Source organism: Drosophila ananassae, chromosome 3L (genome assembly GCF_017639315.1).
Source record: "Drosophila ananassae strain 14024-0371.13 chromosome 3L, ASM1763931v2, whole genome shotgun sequence".
Classification (NCBI taxonomy): domain Eukaryota; kingdom Metazoa; phylum Arthropoda; class Insecta; order Diptera; family Drosophilidae; genus Drosophila; species Drosophila ananassae.
Genome location: NC_057929.1, coordinates 18,283,430 through 18,298,165, shown reverse-complemented (window position 1 = coordinate 18,298,165; position 14,736 = coordinate 18,283,430). Strand labels below are relative to the sequence as shown.

Sequence of the window (14,736 nt, the reverse complement as noted above, 5' to 3'; positions counted from 1 at the left end):
TTAAAAAAATGCATAAGTTTTTTTTTAGATTCACTGTGTTTTGTTTTATTGTTGTTATTTAAAGTTCAAATTGAACGGTCACATTCTTATCTCGAAACAGCTGACTGCTTCTTATCAATCTAATCAAAATCAAAACAAAGTCTAATTAGATTATATTCTACGAGAGTATTACTAACACTAAGAGTATTACCATACTAACACAAGCCCAAAAATTTGTTACTTTACCACCTTAGATTACGGTATCAAGACGCCATGCGAAGAGGAACGAAATCGTTGATAAGGTGCAGGAAGGTACTATCTAGAAGGTACCTTTAAAAACAAGCACTGCAGTTCTCCGCTCTCAGTATCGCACCGGCCTCGTTTTGACTAAGACTGGGAAATTATCGCAAGCACAACAGATCCATCATGCATTTCGGAGTCTTGGGAAGTGGCATCATTGGCCTCACTACAGCACTAGAGCTGCAGAAGGAGTTTCCCACGGCAAGGGTATCGGTCATAGCAGACCGGTTCAACGAGGACACCGTGAGCTATGTGGCGGCGGGTATCTTCCGGCCGGGCACCAGTTTCATGGGCCCCACCCAGGAAATTACGCAGTAAGCACCGCTTAGAGATTGTCCCATTATTTTTGGATTAAAGACAGACTATCATCTTTGCAGACAGTGGATGACAGATGCATTCAACTACTGGGACGACCTCCGCCGCTCCAAGGAAGCTCCGTTGGCAGGCGTGTGCCAGCTTTCCGGCTACATCTACTCCCGTACTTCCCCTTCAATCGTGCGGGTAAGCAATAGTTGCCTAGCGAGACTTAATCAGTGATTCTTATCTCTGGCAGCTTAATTCGATTAATTGAACGACTTTTGTTTACTACTTCAGAATCACTTTATAGAGAAGCTGTTGCCCGTTTATCGACGCGCCACAGAGGAAGAGCTGAAGCTGTGCCAGGGCGGCTGGAAGTACGGGTCCTTCTTTACCACTTGCCTAACGGAGAGTCGTCTTTTCCTGCCATATGCCACCAAAAAGTGAGTTAACAAGTTTTTCCTTTGTTGTATTTTAATTTATTTCATTTCTTCAACAGGTTCCTGGAAAACGGTGGTGAAGTAGTCCGTCAGCATGTTAGCCACTTTTTCGAGGTGCCCAAGGGCTACGATGTCCTGCTAAACTGCACTGGTATGGGAGCCAAGGAACTGTGTAGCGACCAACATCTGGTGCCCATTCGTGGTCAGGTGCTTAAAGTGCGGGCGCCGTGGGTGAAGACCGCCTTCTATGGCGACTATGACACCTATGTTCTGCCCGGTTTCGAGACAGTCACCCTGGGCGGATGTCGGCAGTTCGATAGCTATAACACGGAATGGTGCAAGTACGATAGCATGGCCATTCGGGAGCGTTGCTATGACCTCCTGCCCAGCCTGCGAAAGGCGGAGATTGTGCGTGAGTGTGTGGGTCTGCGTCCACACCGTTCGGTGGTTCGTGTGGAGCCGGAGCTGCTTACAAACTCGGAGGGGCGGCGCCTCAAGGTGGTTCACAACTACGGGCACGGCGGCTATGGTGTGACCACTGCACCCGGCACGGCCAAATACGCCGTGGGCTTGGTTCGCGATCTCCTGGCCGGGAATAGCAAGCTGTAGGGGTGATAAATCAATTGTTTGTTATTGGTCATTAAACTTTGTTATAACCATTAGGGTAAGATGTTTGGCCCTCTTTTGACTTTGGTTTATGGGATGCACTAAACCGATTTACTGATATTACTTATCGGCTGATTGTGTCCTTGCATTTATGAACTTCATACCTTTTTCAAACTGCGCGCGTTGGAAGTGTTGGAAAACTCCCAAATAAAACTAGTGCGCATGTCCTGGCCATGAATGGAAAGCTCGACGGGGATTCGCCGTGAAAGCTACGCCCACACTCGTTTTTTGAACAGGCAACCCAGGCACGGGGACCCCATCGATTTTCACCAGCAGAAGCAGAAGCAGCAGCAGCAGTTAGCAGGGAAACTGTGTGGGCAGTCAGTCAGGTTGAAACAGTTAAATTATGAAAACGTATACAAAACTTGCCCGTTAACTTCGCCGCAGTAGCCAATTCGCCGCCTGAGGAAAAATTCTGTGTGTGTCCTTTGGAGTCGACGTGTCGAAGCGAACGAACGCTGAAAAAAAGAGGTGAAACAGTTGCAGGCGTCGCATTGCATCCGCTGAATAATTGAGACACACACCAGCCACACACCCAGGCACTCACACACTCGTTAGCCGAGCGGGACGAGCGGGGGCGTGAATAATTGATTGGGTAATCGTAAACAAAAGGCAACGCGGCGTATGCCAGTCCAGTGCCAAGGCTGATTCGAGTCGAAAGGAGCTGCTTTCTTTGCGATTATCGATTGGTGTGTGTGTGTGTATGTGTGCGGGCAACAACAACAGAGCACCCACACTTCCTTGAGGGGATTCGCCCACGTCAACAACAGCACGATCTTTGGCCCATTGAGCAGCTGCAAATAAACCAGCAGTAGCAGCAAAAGGATCCGCAACTGCAACACCAGCAGGAGTAGCGCAGACAAACCGCAGCAACCTCAAGACCGAGTAAGTGCATCTGACACAATAAGTATACGCCATGAGTGACCAAATTGTGTGCTGGGAATTGTGGGTCCTCTGCACCTCTGCATGTGCGTAGCTTAGCACCATGTAGCCTTGGTGGGGTGAAAGCTGCTGTTGGCATATGCGGGTGGATTAGTTATTTTATTTATTCCTGTTTACTGATACAGAAACAACACAGATAGCAAATATTTACGGAGAACACACTGCTTTTTTTTTAGCTCTTTGTAGGTTTTCCATTCTTTCTATCATACTTTTCCTATAGAGACTTTTTCCTTTATCAAAATTGCACATTAGAACACTATATTTGATTTATATTTTGACCTCCTTGACTGCCGAAAGTGCAATCAAAGCATGTACTTGCCAAGCAATGACCTCCCTAAACGGGTCCAAGGATCTCCTCTCGGAAAATGTGCTGCCACGGAAACCATTAGTCCCGAAATTGAGCCCAGCTCTCGGCCAATATTGGGTTTCTTATCAATAATTAAACTGGCCCGCAGCTGCTGCCCGCTCAACAGCTGCTTAATCATTGGAAATTTGAAACATGAAAGAGCAGTAACCAGGGGAGCTGGGGGGGAGCGTGGAGAGCCACCCCCGCACAGCGGGAAAAACAACAGAAAAAATCGATAATTACACGCAGGCGAGCAGATAAAAACATTTCCCCACCGCCTCTGATAAGAGTCGGGCGCTTATTGACTCGGGCCCGTCAGTCGTCAGACGCAGGGCGTCCTGGCTGCCCTCCCCGAGATTCCTGAGCCTGCACAGAAGATATACCAGCCACCCAGCCCGCTCCACTGGCAGCTCCTTGGGCCTCCTCCGGGCCGTCCTTACGCCGTGGCTGGGAAAAGCCTTGACGATGTCGTTCATCAGCAATCTGACAGCATTTCGCTGCTGCGCAACTTTTGATTTGCTGGAACGGGAGGCGGAAGCTGGAGTTGCCTATACACACAAATTATCGACACAATGTCGCTGGTTTGCATATGGAAAGCAGGCGACCCAGCCATCAGCCAGTTGGTTGTTGGTAGTTGGTAGACCGAGAACGGCAAACTGTAAGCCGAGACCGTTGTCACTCTGGCCAAGTCAAGGCTGAAAGTTTTCAAGGCCGCACAACAACCCTCCACCTCCTGCTCTTGCCCGCTCCCCGCCAGCAGTTTCTCTTTGAGCTTTCCCAGTGACGTGACAGCCATGGATAATCAAGTAGGGAGGATAGCGCCCACCCCATCCAAGCCATCCAAGCCATCCTAGCTATCCAAGCCATCAAATCCCATCCCTTTCGGGTCAGAAGTCAACAGGGCTGGGTTATGCTTCAGAAAATATAAACGCAACTTGTTTAATCCACGCGCACGCGATTCAATTAGTTCCCTGCATGGAGAGCAGCAGCTGGCCCCCATTCGGCCTTGACTAGACTGTTCCATGTCCATTTCCAGTTCCCCTTAGAGAGCTCCTATTCCGCGTGCAGCTAGGACAACAACTGGAGTGTCTTTGGCTTCCCGGGCTAGGGCGGGAGGCAGTCCTATTCGCAGAGTTCAATGCGTAGTCCGATGTTGACGCCATCGCCAACGCCACAAATGGCATCGGCCTTGCAGCCGTTCTGGCTAGGGTTCACCCCCACGCCCAAGCCCACACCTGGCCCTCGTGCCTCCCTGCCCATCAGCTCCTCCGACGCATCCATCTGAAGGCCGCACTTTCCGGGCAGGGATTTGGCCTCGTTGCAACCGCTGAAAATCACAATTCCAGGCGGTCGATGGAGTATCTGTGGCGGCACGGCCGCTGCGATGGTCACCGGAGCCTGTGGCTGTTCCTGTTCCTTGATTTGCGGCGAGTCCTTGCGCATCAAAGTAGTCATGCAGAGGCTAGTGTTGCTGCTGCTGGTAATAATGGTTGTGGTGTCGATGGTCTCCACCAGCTGGCCCTCATCTTCGGATGCGGCGATGGCAGCCGCCTCCCGCTCCCGCTGCAGTTGTCTCTCCCGTTCGAGCAGCTCTTGCTGCTCCTGCTCCAGGCGCTCCTCCTGTTCCTCCTGAGCCTGCTGCTGGCAGAGCTCCACGTGCAGTCGGGCCAGTTGGGCGGCATCGTAGGGGCAGAAGCAGTTAAGGTTGACCACCCGGTTGCCCATGTGCTGGACTGGGCGGCAGTTACGGGTAATGGGTGATATTCCGTCCGAGCCCAGGAGCAGGCGGAAGTGGCGAAGCTGAAAGTCACTGATGGCCAGGGATTCGGGGAAAATGAACCATTCGGTGCCCTGGTAGCAGGGCGGGTGGGTCAGCGAGCCGCCGTAAGAGTAGAATCCGGTGCGGAATGCGTACATCAAGTAGGAGAGTGGGAAGGGCGGGATCTGCACGCGCTTCCCCGGTTGCTGCACCAGGCGCAGATTCTGAACCAATGGATCCAGGAACGGATTGTGTGCCGAAAGCTCGAATACATAACCAATCATCAGAAGATCGTAGCTGCTGGTACAGGTTCGGGGCACTCCTGATCCCGCCCGGTGCATCACCTGCATTTCCAGCGGGAACTTGCGGTGGTTGATAGTGTGCTCGGATCCCTCGCTGTTGCACCAGCCCCAGTGGAAGCGCAGCTCCAGAAAGGTGTAGCTGGCCAGGAGATCGGCTCCACTGATGGTCGGAGCATTGCCATGGAACTGGGCGCGCAGCACTAGGGTCTGGCCAGTGTTCTCCAGCTGGATGCTGGCCGGTAGGTCGTCGTAGTGGTTCCAGTTGAGCAGCTCCCGGATGGCCAGGCGCTGGATCTGGCTCTCGTCTATGTTCACCGGGCTCTGGAAGCACGGCTCGTCCTCCAGGGAGCGGCAGCCAGGCCCTACCGGCTTGCCCAACCAGGTGTGTGGTCCATGATCCATGTCGTAGCCATAGCTCAGTGATAGACACTCAGAGCCGGAACTGATCCCACAAGTAAAGCGGAATGGCATCTTCATCCAGAGCAGAATCCGCTGGTAGCCCTCCCTGAGCGCCTCCTGATCAGCCTGGCATGCCACGCCCACAGCCAGACAGAATCCTGAAGTGACCAGCGGATGCTGGAGCATCAAACCAATGACTTGGGTAACAATCAGCCAGATAAGCTGGGCCAGTAGGGCCAATACGGTGCCGAGGGTGGTGTCGAACATCTTTTTTGTCTCGGGATCTTGGGATCTCGGAATCGCGGATCAGGATCCAAGGAACATGGGGTAGAAAAAGAATGAAAAGGTAGAAACGTACCAAAAACAAACTCGAATTATGCAACGTTGCGCTCCCTTTAGATTTCCCGCTTATTTTTTTCCAATTTCCGAATCGTAAGTCTATTACTGTTACGTAGGCGAATGTGTCTATGTGAATGAGGTCTAAGGGGTTCTCCGATCATGGATACGAGTTGACATTAGAGGCAAGGCACCTTATTTAGCTCCAAATAGCCCTATCACATCTTAAACATTCTTTGCACACTGTGATTACTCTTAAATTCTTAAATCGGAGGAATGAAAAAAAAATTAAAATAATACCTAGAGAACATATGACATCACCAAAACCCATATATCAAAAACAACTTTTAACAAAGATATCATACATATGTAGGTCTTACTATAACATTCCATAAATCCCACTAGTTGGAGGATCCTATTTATTATATGGTACATTGGTCACAACTCCTTAAAATATTTTTAAAAATCGAACAAAAAGTTACTCCAAAAACCCTTGGATTTTATGGAACCAGGAAAGTTATGAGGGTTTCCTTGAATTGTGAAAAAATCCTAAAGTTATGAAGTTTTTTGTATATGGATAATTTTAGACACAAAACCAGAGCTATTAAAAAAAATGCATAAGTTTTTCAAAGGAAAAGCGCAAATTAAAATGCAAGGCATAAGTTTGTAGATAATTAACAAACTATAGTTTGAACTTAAGGATAATTATAGTATCCCTTGTTTTTCAATATCTTATCCTAATTAATTCTTACTAATATTTTATTTTTTTTTTCTACAGAAAAAAACAGTAGACAGATACCATGGCTAGTGGTGGAGATCCAAAGTGGCAAAAGGATGCTGCCGACCAGAACTTCGACTACATGTTCAAGCTGCTCATCATTGGAAACTCCAGCGTGGGCAAGACCAGCTTCCTCTTCCGCTACGCCGACGATAGCTTCACATCCGCCTTCGTCTCCACGGTGGGCATTGACTTCAAGGTGAAGACCGTGTTTCGGCATGACAAGCGCGTGAAGCTCCAGATCTGGGTGAGTGCTCGCACAAAGTGTAGCCTACTTTTATGGGGCGTTTCAGGTGTGGGCCCGACAAAAGCTGTGTGACCCCGATAAGTTTTATAAGGTGGCTTGTGGGACGATGATTCAATTCATCCCACCGAGGGCACTAAACCGGAAGTGTGTTTCATTGATTTATTGATTGGCCAGTGCAGGTGAGCGCACTCTGGAGCACTTTGGCTCTCAAGCAACGTGGCTGTGGGTCCGGATAAGAGCCTTTCATTTGCCTTGTTAAACTTGCATTTATGGCTTGTAACTAAAATGGATGTTCGATTATTTCAGGACACGGCTGGGCAGGAGCGGTACCGCACCATCACCACAGCCTACTACCGCGGAGCCATGGGCTTCATCCTGATGTATGATGTCACCAACGAGGACAGTTTCAACTCAGTGCAGGATTGGTGAGATTTTGTGGAAAACACCTCAATAGACTTTCGATTAACTCTAAATCGCTGTTCCAGGGTCACACAAATCAAGACTTACTCCTGGGACAATGCCCAGGTGATCCTGGTGGGCAACAAGTGCGACATGGAGGATCAGCGAGTGATTAGCTTCGAGCGCGGTCGCCAACTGGCCGACCAACTGGGAGTTGAGTTCTTCGAGACATCCGCCAAGGAGAACGTCAATGTCAAGGTAAGTATTGCCATGAGGAGTTGCCAAGAGGTCCTGGAGTAATGCGGTCGCTTTTCAGGCTGTGTTCGAGCGGCTGGTGGACATCATCTGCGACAAGATGTCCGAGAGCCTGGACGCCGATCCGACGTTAGTGGGCGGGGCCCAAAAGGGCCAAAGGCTGACGGACCAGCCCCAGGGCACGCCCAACGCCAACTGCAACTGTTAGAGCCCGAGCGGCCATGTCCTGCGGAGCAAGTGCACCACAGAAACAACTGCAACTGCAACAACCATAGACACAGAATTTGAAAACTAAAAACTAGCTAATTAGTCAGCATTGGATCGGGGGACTTGCAGCTAATTCGCCAGTTAGCCGTCGGAAAACGAAAACGATGATATATGAGTGCTTCCTCCCCTTCAAGTAGGCGGGGGGCACTACGATGTTTGTAACGATATGTGTATGTATATCCTTTCGTTCGGTCGCCTCAGTGTAAATGTCAAAATGTTATTTAATCCGCTGTTTTTCAATTGTAATTGGTAATTGGTACTTTGTAACTCGTAATTTGTAATTTGTAATTTGTAATTTGTAACTTGTAATTGGTAACCTGGTAATTAATCGGCTGGTCTCGGCGCGCCAGCGACAGATATTTGATGAAATGTGTGAATTGAATTGCAAAAAGCTAACTATGAAACATGAACAAGAACAAAGAATTTAACAAAAGTCCGAGGAGTCCGGCACTAATTAATCGTGCACCCAGATAGTGCTGATTATTTGATTTGAGGTTATCCAGGTGGTCAGTCAGTATTTTTTTATCGAATCGAATCAAATCGAGTCGAGTCGAATCGAATCGTTCTCCAAATGTAAATACGCTGGCTAAGAACTGTACAGTTTGCGATGCTTGACGAAACGCACAAAAGCTAGCGAATCGGTGAAACTATATAGCTACACGATCCCCACTCACACCATGTACATGGCTTGCCGTACTTAACCCACACACAGCCACAATATACACACACAGATACGTAGGTGAGTCCTTGTAGTCCTTGAACACGAGACAGTCTACACACAAAGACACACATCTTGAAATTCAAGTAAGCCATTATTATTAAATATTATGATTATATTATTATTATTATGTACGTATTTATGTAGTGAAATGGAAAATTTTAATGTGTTGCAAATGGTAAATGAAATATATATATATACATCAAATATACAAGTACCGCATAGACTACTAACCGACCCATATAGGCATATGTAGAGGTTATTGCAGTTTTCCGTTCCGTTCGGTTCCCTTTCGATCTCCGGTCTCCGCCTCACGCGTCCCCGGACTCGCTCCGAGGACAAGTGTGACAATAATCCGCAGGAGGTTTATAGTTATCATACCTCAGTCCCTCCCCCCTCAACCAAAGTAACCGAATTTTGCACACTTTACACTATTTTTTGTTGTAATCGAACTAAGAGACTATTGCGAACTGAATCCGGATTGTGAGTTACTTGAACCCACCGAGCCAGCTGAGAGATCGGTGCATTTAATTTGCCAGCTTATTTTATATGCACAGCCCAGAGCCCAGACTCCCGACCCTCTGTCCCTCAGTCCCACTCTTTTCGAACCAAGGCCTTTCCTTTCCTTTCCTTTCTTTTGGACGCTTGAGAACTTGAAAACTTGAGAACAAACTGCTGCCGCGGCAAAATCCAGGGAAGATCAGGCGGGAACGAGGACTTGTATAGCTGAACCAGGCTGAAACTGCTGAATCCGAATATGCAACTGAATATTGTATTTGCAAATGCTCGTTAATGTTAAATATGTGTACAAGCAGAGTTTCACTTGAATTAATGATTAAATTAAAGGCATATCGCTGTATTATAAATACCCAAAAGGCATTATAAAGATAACCTATGGAGCACCCTCACCACATCCACTGAAAAAAATGCACAACGAGTTGCTTAGCGCCAGAAAATAATGCTAGAAGTGAGGGCGGGGATGGAGAGACTTACCATACCAGAGATATATGGAATGTGGAAGAGTTAACGATAATAGTGAAAATTCTATACGAAAATGCCTTAACGAACTTGGGTCTTTTGGCATTCGAACTGTTTTGTAAAATAACAACATAATCATACAACTTGCATACAACCACCTCTTCAGGTATTTATCTTTGTATTCGTATGTGGATTCGCTTTTAGCCAGCCTCCCTAATCAAATAATCCAACCGGTCTAACTAAAGCCACTAACAACTAACAATAAAATCAAATCAAATAACTCAAAAATAAGCGAGAAACAATTAATTGTTGATGATGTTCAGGCATTGCATAGGCATAATGCAAACATTTTTGCGCTACATTGTTGTCATTTAAGCAAATACTTAGCATAACATATATATTGATTATTGCATTGTGTAGTCAGCTAACGAAAAAATATTTGTATATCCTATGAAAACAATTCCAACTCCAATTCCAACTCAACCAAACAATGACATTATTTGTATTCCATTGAATTGCAACAAGGATAACCTAACCCCACTAGGACATGTATACAAGAGCCTCAAAGCAAAAGCAAAATATTTCAATATATTATTCAATGATGGTTTTTAACACTAACACATCTCTGCATACCCGTACTTATGAGGATACTAACATAGATATACAGATACACACATATATACATAATATACACATAATGGTATTGAAATTATTGTATTCCCATAATAAAATATATGCAAAAGGTGTATGGTAAAACTATGAAACTGCTTTTGTGCTTTGTCTCGGCCCTTCCAATCTTTTCAGAAATATCCAGATGGTAAGTAATCAATTTTTATCCAACGCAGTATTGAAACTGATTATGACCGATTGGAAGCTCACCTATCTCGATCTCTCGGTTCACATCTCAATTCATCTCGGATATAATCCAAGGATCCTCGTCTAGAAAGATTTTTTAATGATTTAAGAACATCAAATTTTTTGTGACTTAAGCTTTAATTTAAAAAAAAATTGGAAAACGAAAATGTTTATTGGATTGGGTATAATATAGGATGTACATAGTTCGACGATCCTTGGCGAGAGAACTTCAGTACCCATTTCTGATTATTACAGTTTCTTATAAATTGAATTTTGAAAAATGTTCAAAGCTTCTATTTGAATGTTTAAAGAATCACAAAAGTTATGCAAATGGCAAAAATTTTAAAAATTAGCTTTGAAGATATAGGCTGCGATATTTAACGGAGTTCTTCCGATTTTAATTTTCTAATCAATTTTTTTTTTTGACTGACAGCTCCATATATTTAAACGTCCTTAGTATAGTTTTTCGAACTTTATCTGTACTTGGAAAAGAAAATTTCTAGCTTTCAATAAAAGGACGGGTAGAGTCAAGATTTCCGACTATATGATTCCCGGTACTCATATTTTTAAAAAATGTATCTTACAATCTTCATGTAGGGTCGGAGATGATTCGTTTTATCTGTTACATACATTCCCACGAATACAATATACCCTTGTACTCTACGAATACCCGGTATTAAAATCTTGAAGTAACTTTGAAAGTTTGGCTGTCAAATCAATTTTGACAAGAACGTAAATGACTTAAAAATGTTTTTTAATTTGCTAATTGTGTAGTCTTTGGACATGACGCTCCTGTTTTGGACACTTGTACAAATATGTGAAAGGACAGCGATTCTAATAAAATTAATTAAGTCAAATCAGATTATACTACATTATTTATATTTCTCACTCCACAGATGAACAAGAACATTTCCGATCCAGTGAGCTCAACTTTAATTTTTACGAAATGTGCGAATTTTTACCGATTTTGACCAAACGACAAATTTATTAAATGTGAAAGTGTCCTTATAGAGGTCTTATTTTAAACTTTTCGATTAAATAGGAATAGGGCATATCTTACGGTATTTGATACTTATTAATCTTTAATTTAGGATGGAAGATATGGGAAATATATTAAATAGATTGATTTAAAATATATTTACTTACACTTTTATATTTATATTTCTTTGAATACTTCCCTCACATTCATAATGAAATGTTCTAGGGCTTAAGAAAAAGAAATCATAGAAACCCTTCTTAGGCCTTCAAATTAAAAAACAAACACTTTATTTTTTGCTTTATATATTGTACAGGTTTTATTTGTATCGATATACTTGTATAATTTACAATTAAATAAGTCAATTCACATAAATATCATATAATGTGCGCCATGGAGTGCAATCGCACATATCCGATGGCGAAGCTGGGGCTAGAGGGTCGGTCACAATGAGTGGCAGTAGAGTGGTTACTGCTTATGAATTATTTATAAATTGTACGCAGTTTACATGGGCGTGGGCGTGGGTGTGGGCTAGGGTGTGGGCGTGGCTATTGCTGATTCAGGGATCAAACTGTTGAGCAAGCTTCTTCTTCTAGCTAGATATCATAGACAAATATGTGTTTCTATATCTCGTATATATGTATTTATATAACGCTGGATATGTGTATGCTGCGCTTGTGTTTCTGCTTAAATCCTCCCATCCATGTGACCTGCATTGCAATATTGTTCTTGGTGAATTGAAATGGTTCTGGACCATTTAAGGGTTTATTTTACATTAGAAACGAACGTGCGTATTCGAGAGATTCGGTCTAGGCTAGTAAATGCATTAAATTAAAACTATGTACCTCCCCAAAACTTCCAAACTAAATGGCAACGTGTGCGGATGCTAGGCAAATGAATTGCAAACTTTCGCCGATTATTTTTCATTTACAGCTCTCCCTCCCCGGATCCCCAGTTATACAGTTCGACTTCAACTAATTTGGCATAATAAGCTCTGTCCTCCTGAGGCACACTGCGTTCTATCAAGCCCCCAATCCAATCAACACCCTGTTTACTTTCTGATTCCCTAACTAAACGAAAAAGTTCGAATCGATTCCCTCCGATATTGGACCTAATACGAGTACCCTTGCGTGTGAGTTGCTCGAAAAGAAATGCTTCAAATCAGTCTGACTTTTGTTTCAAATACATACGTTATCGGATATTATAATACATACACAAAGCGCGGGCTGAGTATTCTGGTTACACAGTTAAATTAATTATATTCTATAGAAATGCGTATAAATAATTATGCTCGCGTACGAGTGTAATGGTAGTCTAAGCGGTATTTACGTAGAAATAAGTGGCATGAGTTGGTTATGTACAAGTTTGTTGAGATGGGCCTAGGGTAGCTTTTTCGATGCTGTTTCCGCTTCCGGTTTAATCCTGTACTGCGGTTTTCGTCTAATGGTTGCAAAATATTGCGTTTGGTGTTTGCTGCGTTGCTGCTGCTGCTGCTGCTGGTGCTTCTGCTTCTGCTGCTGCAGCCGCAGGTGTTGCTGCTGCTTTTGTGGCTGTCGTCACACCGTGGTCTCGTCGTCATCAATATTCCGCCTGTTGTTGCATGGAGGGAGACACCTTATTAGAGGACCGAAATCGAACACACATTGATATGCAAAAATTCTATTTATTTCTAAACATTTCATTAGGTGCTCTGCTCTAATTTACGTGCTGGTCGTGCATTGATAGTTTTCGAATTTGTGGCATGCAGTAAGTGGTAAGTGGCAAGCAGTGGGAGTGTGGAATTTCATAAATTTCGTGCAGTACGTGTTCAATTCACATTTCGATTCAAGCGACAACATAATTAATGCAACTGAATTACCAAGTGAAAAAACCAAAACATAACTCTATGTTGGGAGACTGTGGGTTGTGGTGCAGCTTGTGTATTATCGGTGGTGTGTAGTGTGTGTGTGTGTATGAGGTGTACAAGTGAGGATTTTTGGCCAGGTCTGAACCCATTTGCCGAGTTAGACAAGCGCTAATGGATTCTGGGGTTTTTTTTATTGGTTAATCGGTATAATTATGAGAACTCAACGTTTCAGCTCGTTATTATTTATTCGCTAATAAATTATTCGATACGAGTTTAGAATTTCAACGATTCGCTAATCACTTAGTCACTTTTTTGGGTTTAATGTGATGGCTTTGGGCCACTTTGGTTTAATCTATGACTAACTCTGGCTAGGGGTGGCTAACTAAGTCCTATTTATCCTATTCTGTATTCCAAATACGAGTACCATATTGTTAGCGACCAGGGATACTGTTGCCTCTGTTGCCGGCGATGCAGCCAAATAATGTCAAACTGTGGAGATGTTTTCAGGATGTAGAGTTTAGCGAGTCTGTTGGTGTGGTTTCTGTGGCTTTTTGTGCCATGAGGGTATGAGGGCATGAGGCATGATATTTACAATGGTAATGGTAATGGTAATGCCATAAATGTTTCATTTCAAATGTATTATTACACGTTCCAATTAAATGCAGCGAAATAATAAATAAACACAATTCATCGGATCACAAATCAAAATGGATTCGATTAATCAAACTAATGAAGAAACCAACATTCACGGTAAATAAAACGAAAATCAATACTCAATATTTACATTCAATTTCGAATCGAAATGGTCAAATCAAATTAAAATTGGTGCACTTTTGGCTTTAAGTCGGCCGATCGAATCAAAGTGATTCACTCCTCACTCAAACTACTCAATTCGAACAAAAGGAAAGGAAAACTTTAAACTCATACGATGAAAGTGGAAAATGGGAAATGTGATGTGCGACTTGAAAATGCATTTTCCTTGTGGTTTACCTCTGAGCTGTAGTTGTTGTAGTTGTTGTTGTAGTAGATGATATTGTTGTTGTTGTTGTTGTTGTAGGTTTTAGTGGTTGTTGTAGATGTTTGATTTGGTCGGGTTTTTGGGGTTCAGATGGAACACGAGCCGTCATACCATTTTGTATTACGTCGAATTCATTTTTCAGATTTTTTTTCATTTGTGGCAGGAGTGTGTGTTTTGTGTGTGAATTTCATTTCATGAGAGCAAAAAAGAGAAAGGGCGAAAGTTCAAGAGAGAGTGGGAGAGCAGAAGTGAAAGATAGTCAAATTAGATTTGCTTCAAACGTTCCCAGGACCAGCTGAAAGGATATATGAGTACATGATGTATATGAGTATGGGGTATGGGTGTGGAATGTGGGGTTTATGGGTGTATGGTGAGTGTGTATATATTCATTTTCATTGTTTTCAGTTTTCATTGTTGCGGGAAAATCGAGAGTGGTACAAAAGGTTTATGTCATTGTAGTTGATTCGAAAGCAAAAAAAAAAAGAACTGAACTGGGAACAAAGGGCCGCAGATTAATTGCTGGAATCAAAACGGAGAACGGCCAACAAGCGGAGCTCTCAAACAGCAAAAACTAATCTTCTAGGCCAACTAAAATGAAATCAACGGACACAGTATTCAAATGTATGTACATCC

At 43.9% G+C, this 14,736-nt stretch overlaps 4 protein-coding genes across 8 annotated transcripts in view; 2 read left to right on the top strand and 2 right to left on the bottom strand.

Annotated features, from left to right (window-relative positions):
* Positions 1–112: 112 nt before the first annotated feature.
* On the top strand, positions 113–2,567 carry LOC6493957 (D-aspartate oxidase). Its single transcript, XM_001961216.4, has 4 exons — positions 113–593; positions 657–780; positions 874–1,019; positions 1,076–2,567. The coding sequence occupies exons 1-4, from the start codon at positions 406–408 to the stop codon at positions 1,623–1,625; spliced, it is 1,008 nt and encodes a 335-aa protein (XP_001961252.1). The 5' UTR covers positions 113–405; the 3' UTR covers positions 1,626–2,567.
* On the top strand, positions 2,432–10,167 carry LOC6493958 (ras-related protein Rab-3). Its single transcript, XM_001961214.4, has 5 exons — positions 2,432–2,567; positions 6,545–6,791; positions 7,098–7,216; positions 7,277–7,448; positions 7,507–10,167. Exons 2-5 carry the CDS (start codon positions 6,567–6,569, stop codon positions 7,651–7,653), a joined length of 663 nt encoding a protein of 220 aa, XP_001961250.1. The 5' UTR covers positions 2,432–2,567; positions 6,545–6,566; the 3' UTR covers positions 7,654–10,167.
* LOC6496609 lies at positions 3,879–5,913 on the bottom strand. The gene has a single exon (XM_001961215.4). It carries the CDS (start codon positions 5,695–5,697, stop codon positions 4,093–4,095), a length of 1,605 nt encoding a protein of 534 aa, XP_001961251.1. The 5' UTR covers positions 5,698–5,913; the 3' UTR covers positions 3,879–4,092.
* Positions 10,168–11,974: 1,807 nt separating the features above from the next.
* LOC6496608 (protocadherin-like wing polarity protein stan) overlaps positions 11,975–14,736 on the bottom strand; it is a 49,252-nt gene continuing 46,490 nt past the window's right edge. Inside the window, exons 6-8 of one of the 5 annotated variants that reach the window (XM_044715608.1) lie at positions 14,076–14,082; positions 13,510–13,574; positions 11,975–12,829 (exon numbers count right to left, since the gene is read on the bottom strand). In XM_044715608.1, coding sequence (XP_044571543.1) covers positions 12,796–12,829; positions 13,510–13,574; positions 14,076–14,082 — 106 coding nt within the window. In that variant the 3' untranslated portion in view covers positions 11,975–12,795. The other 4 variants (XM_032455601.2, XM_044715609.1, XM_001961213.4 and 1 more) reach the window with 4 other exon arrangements.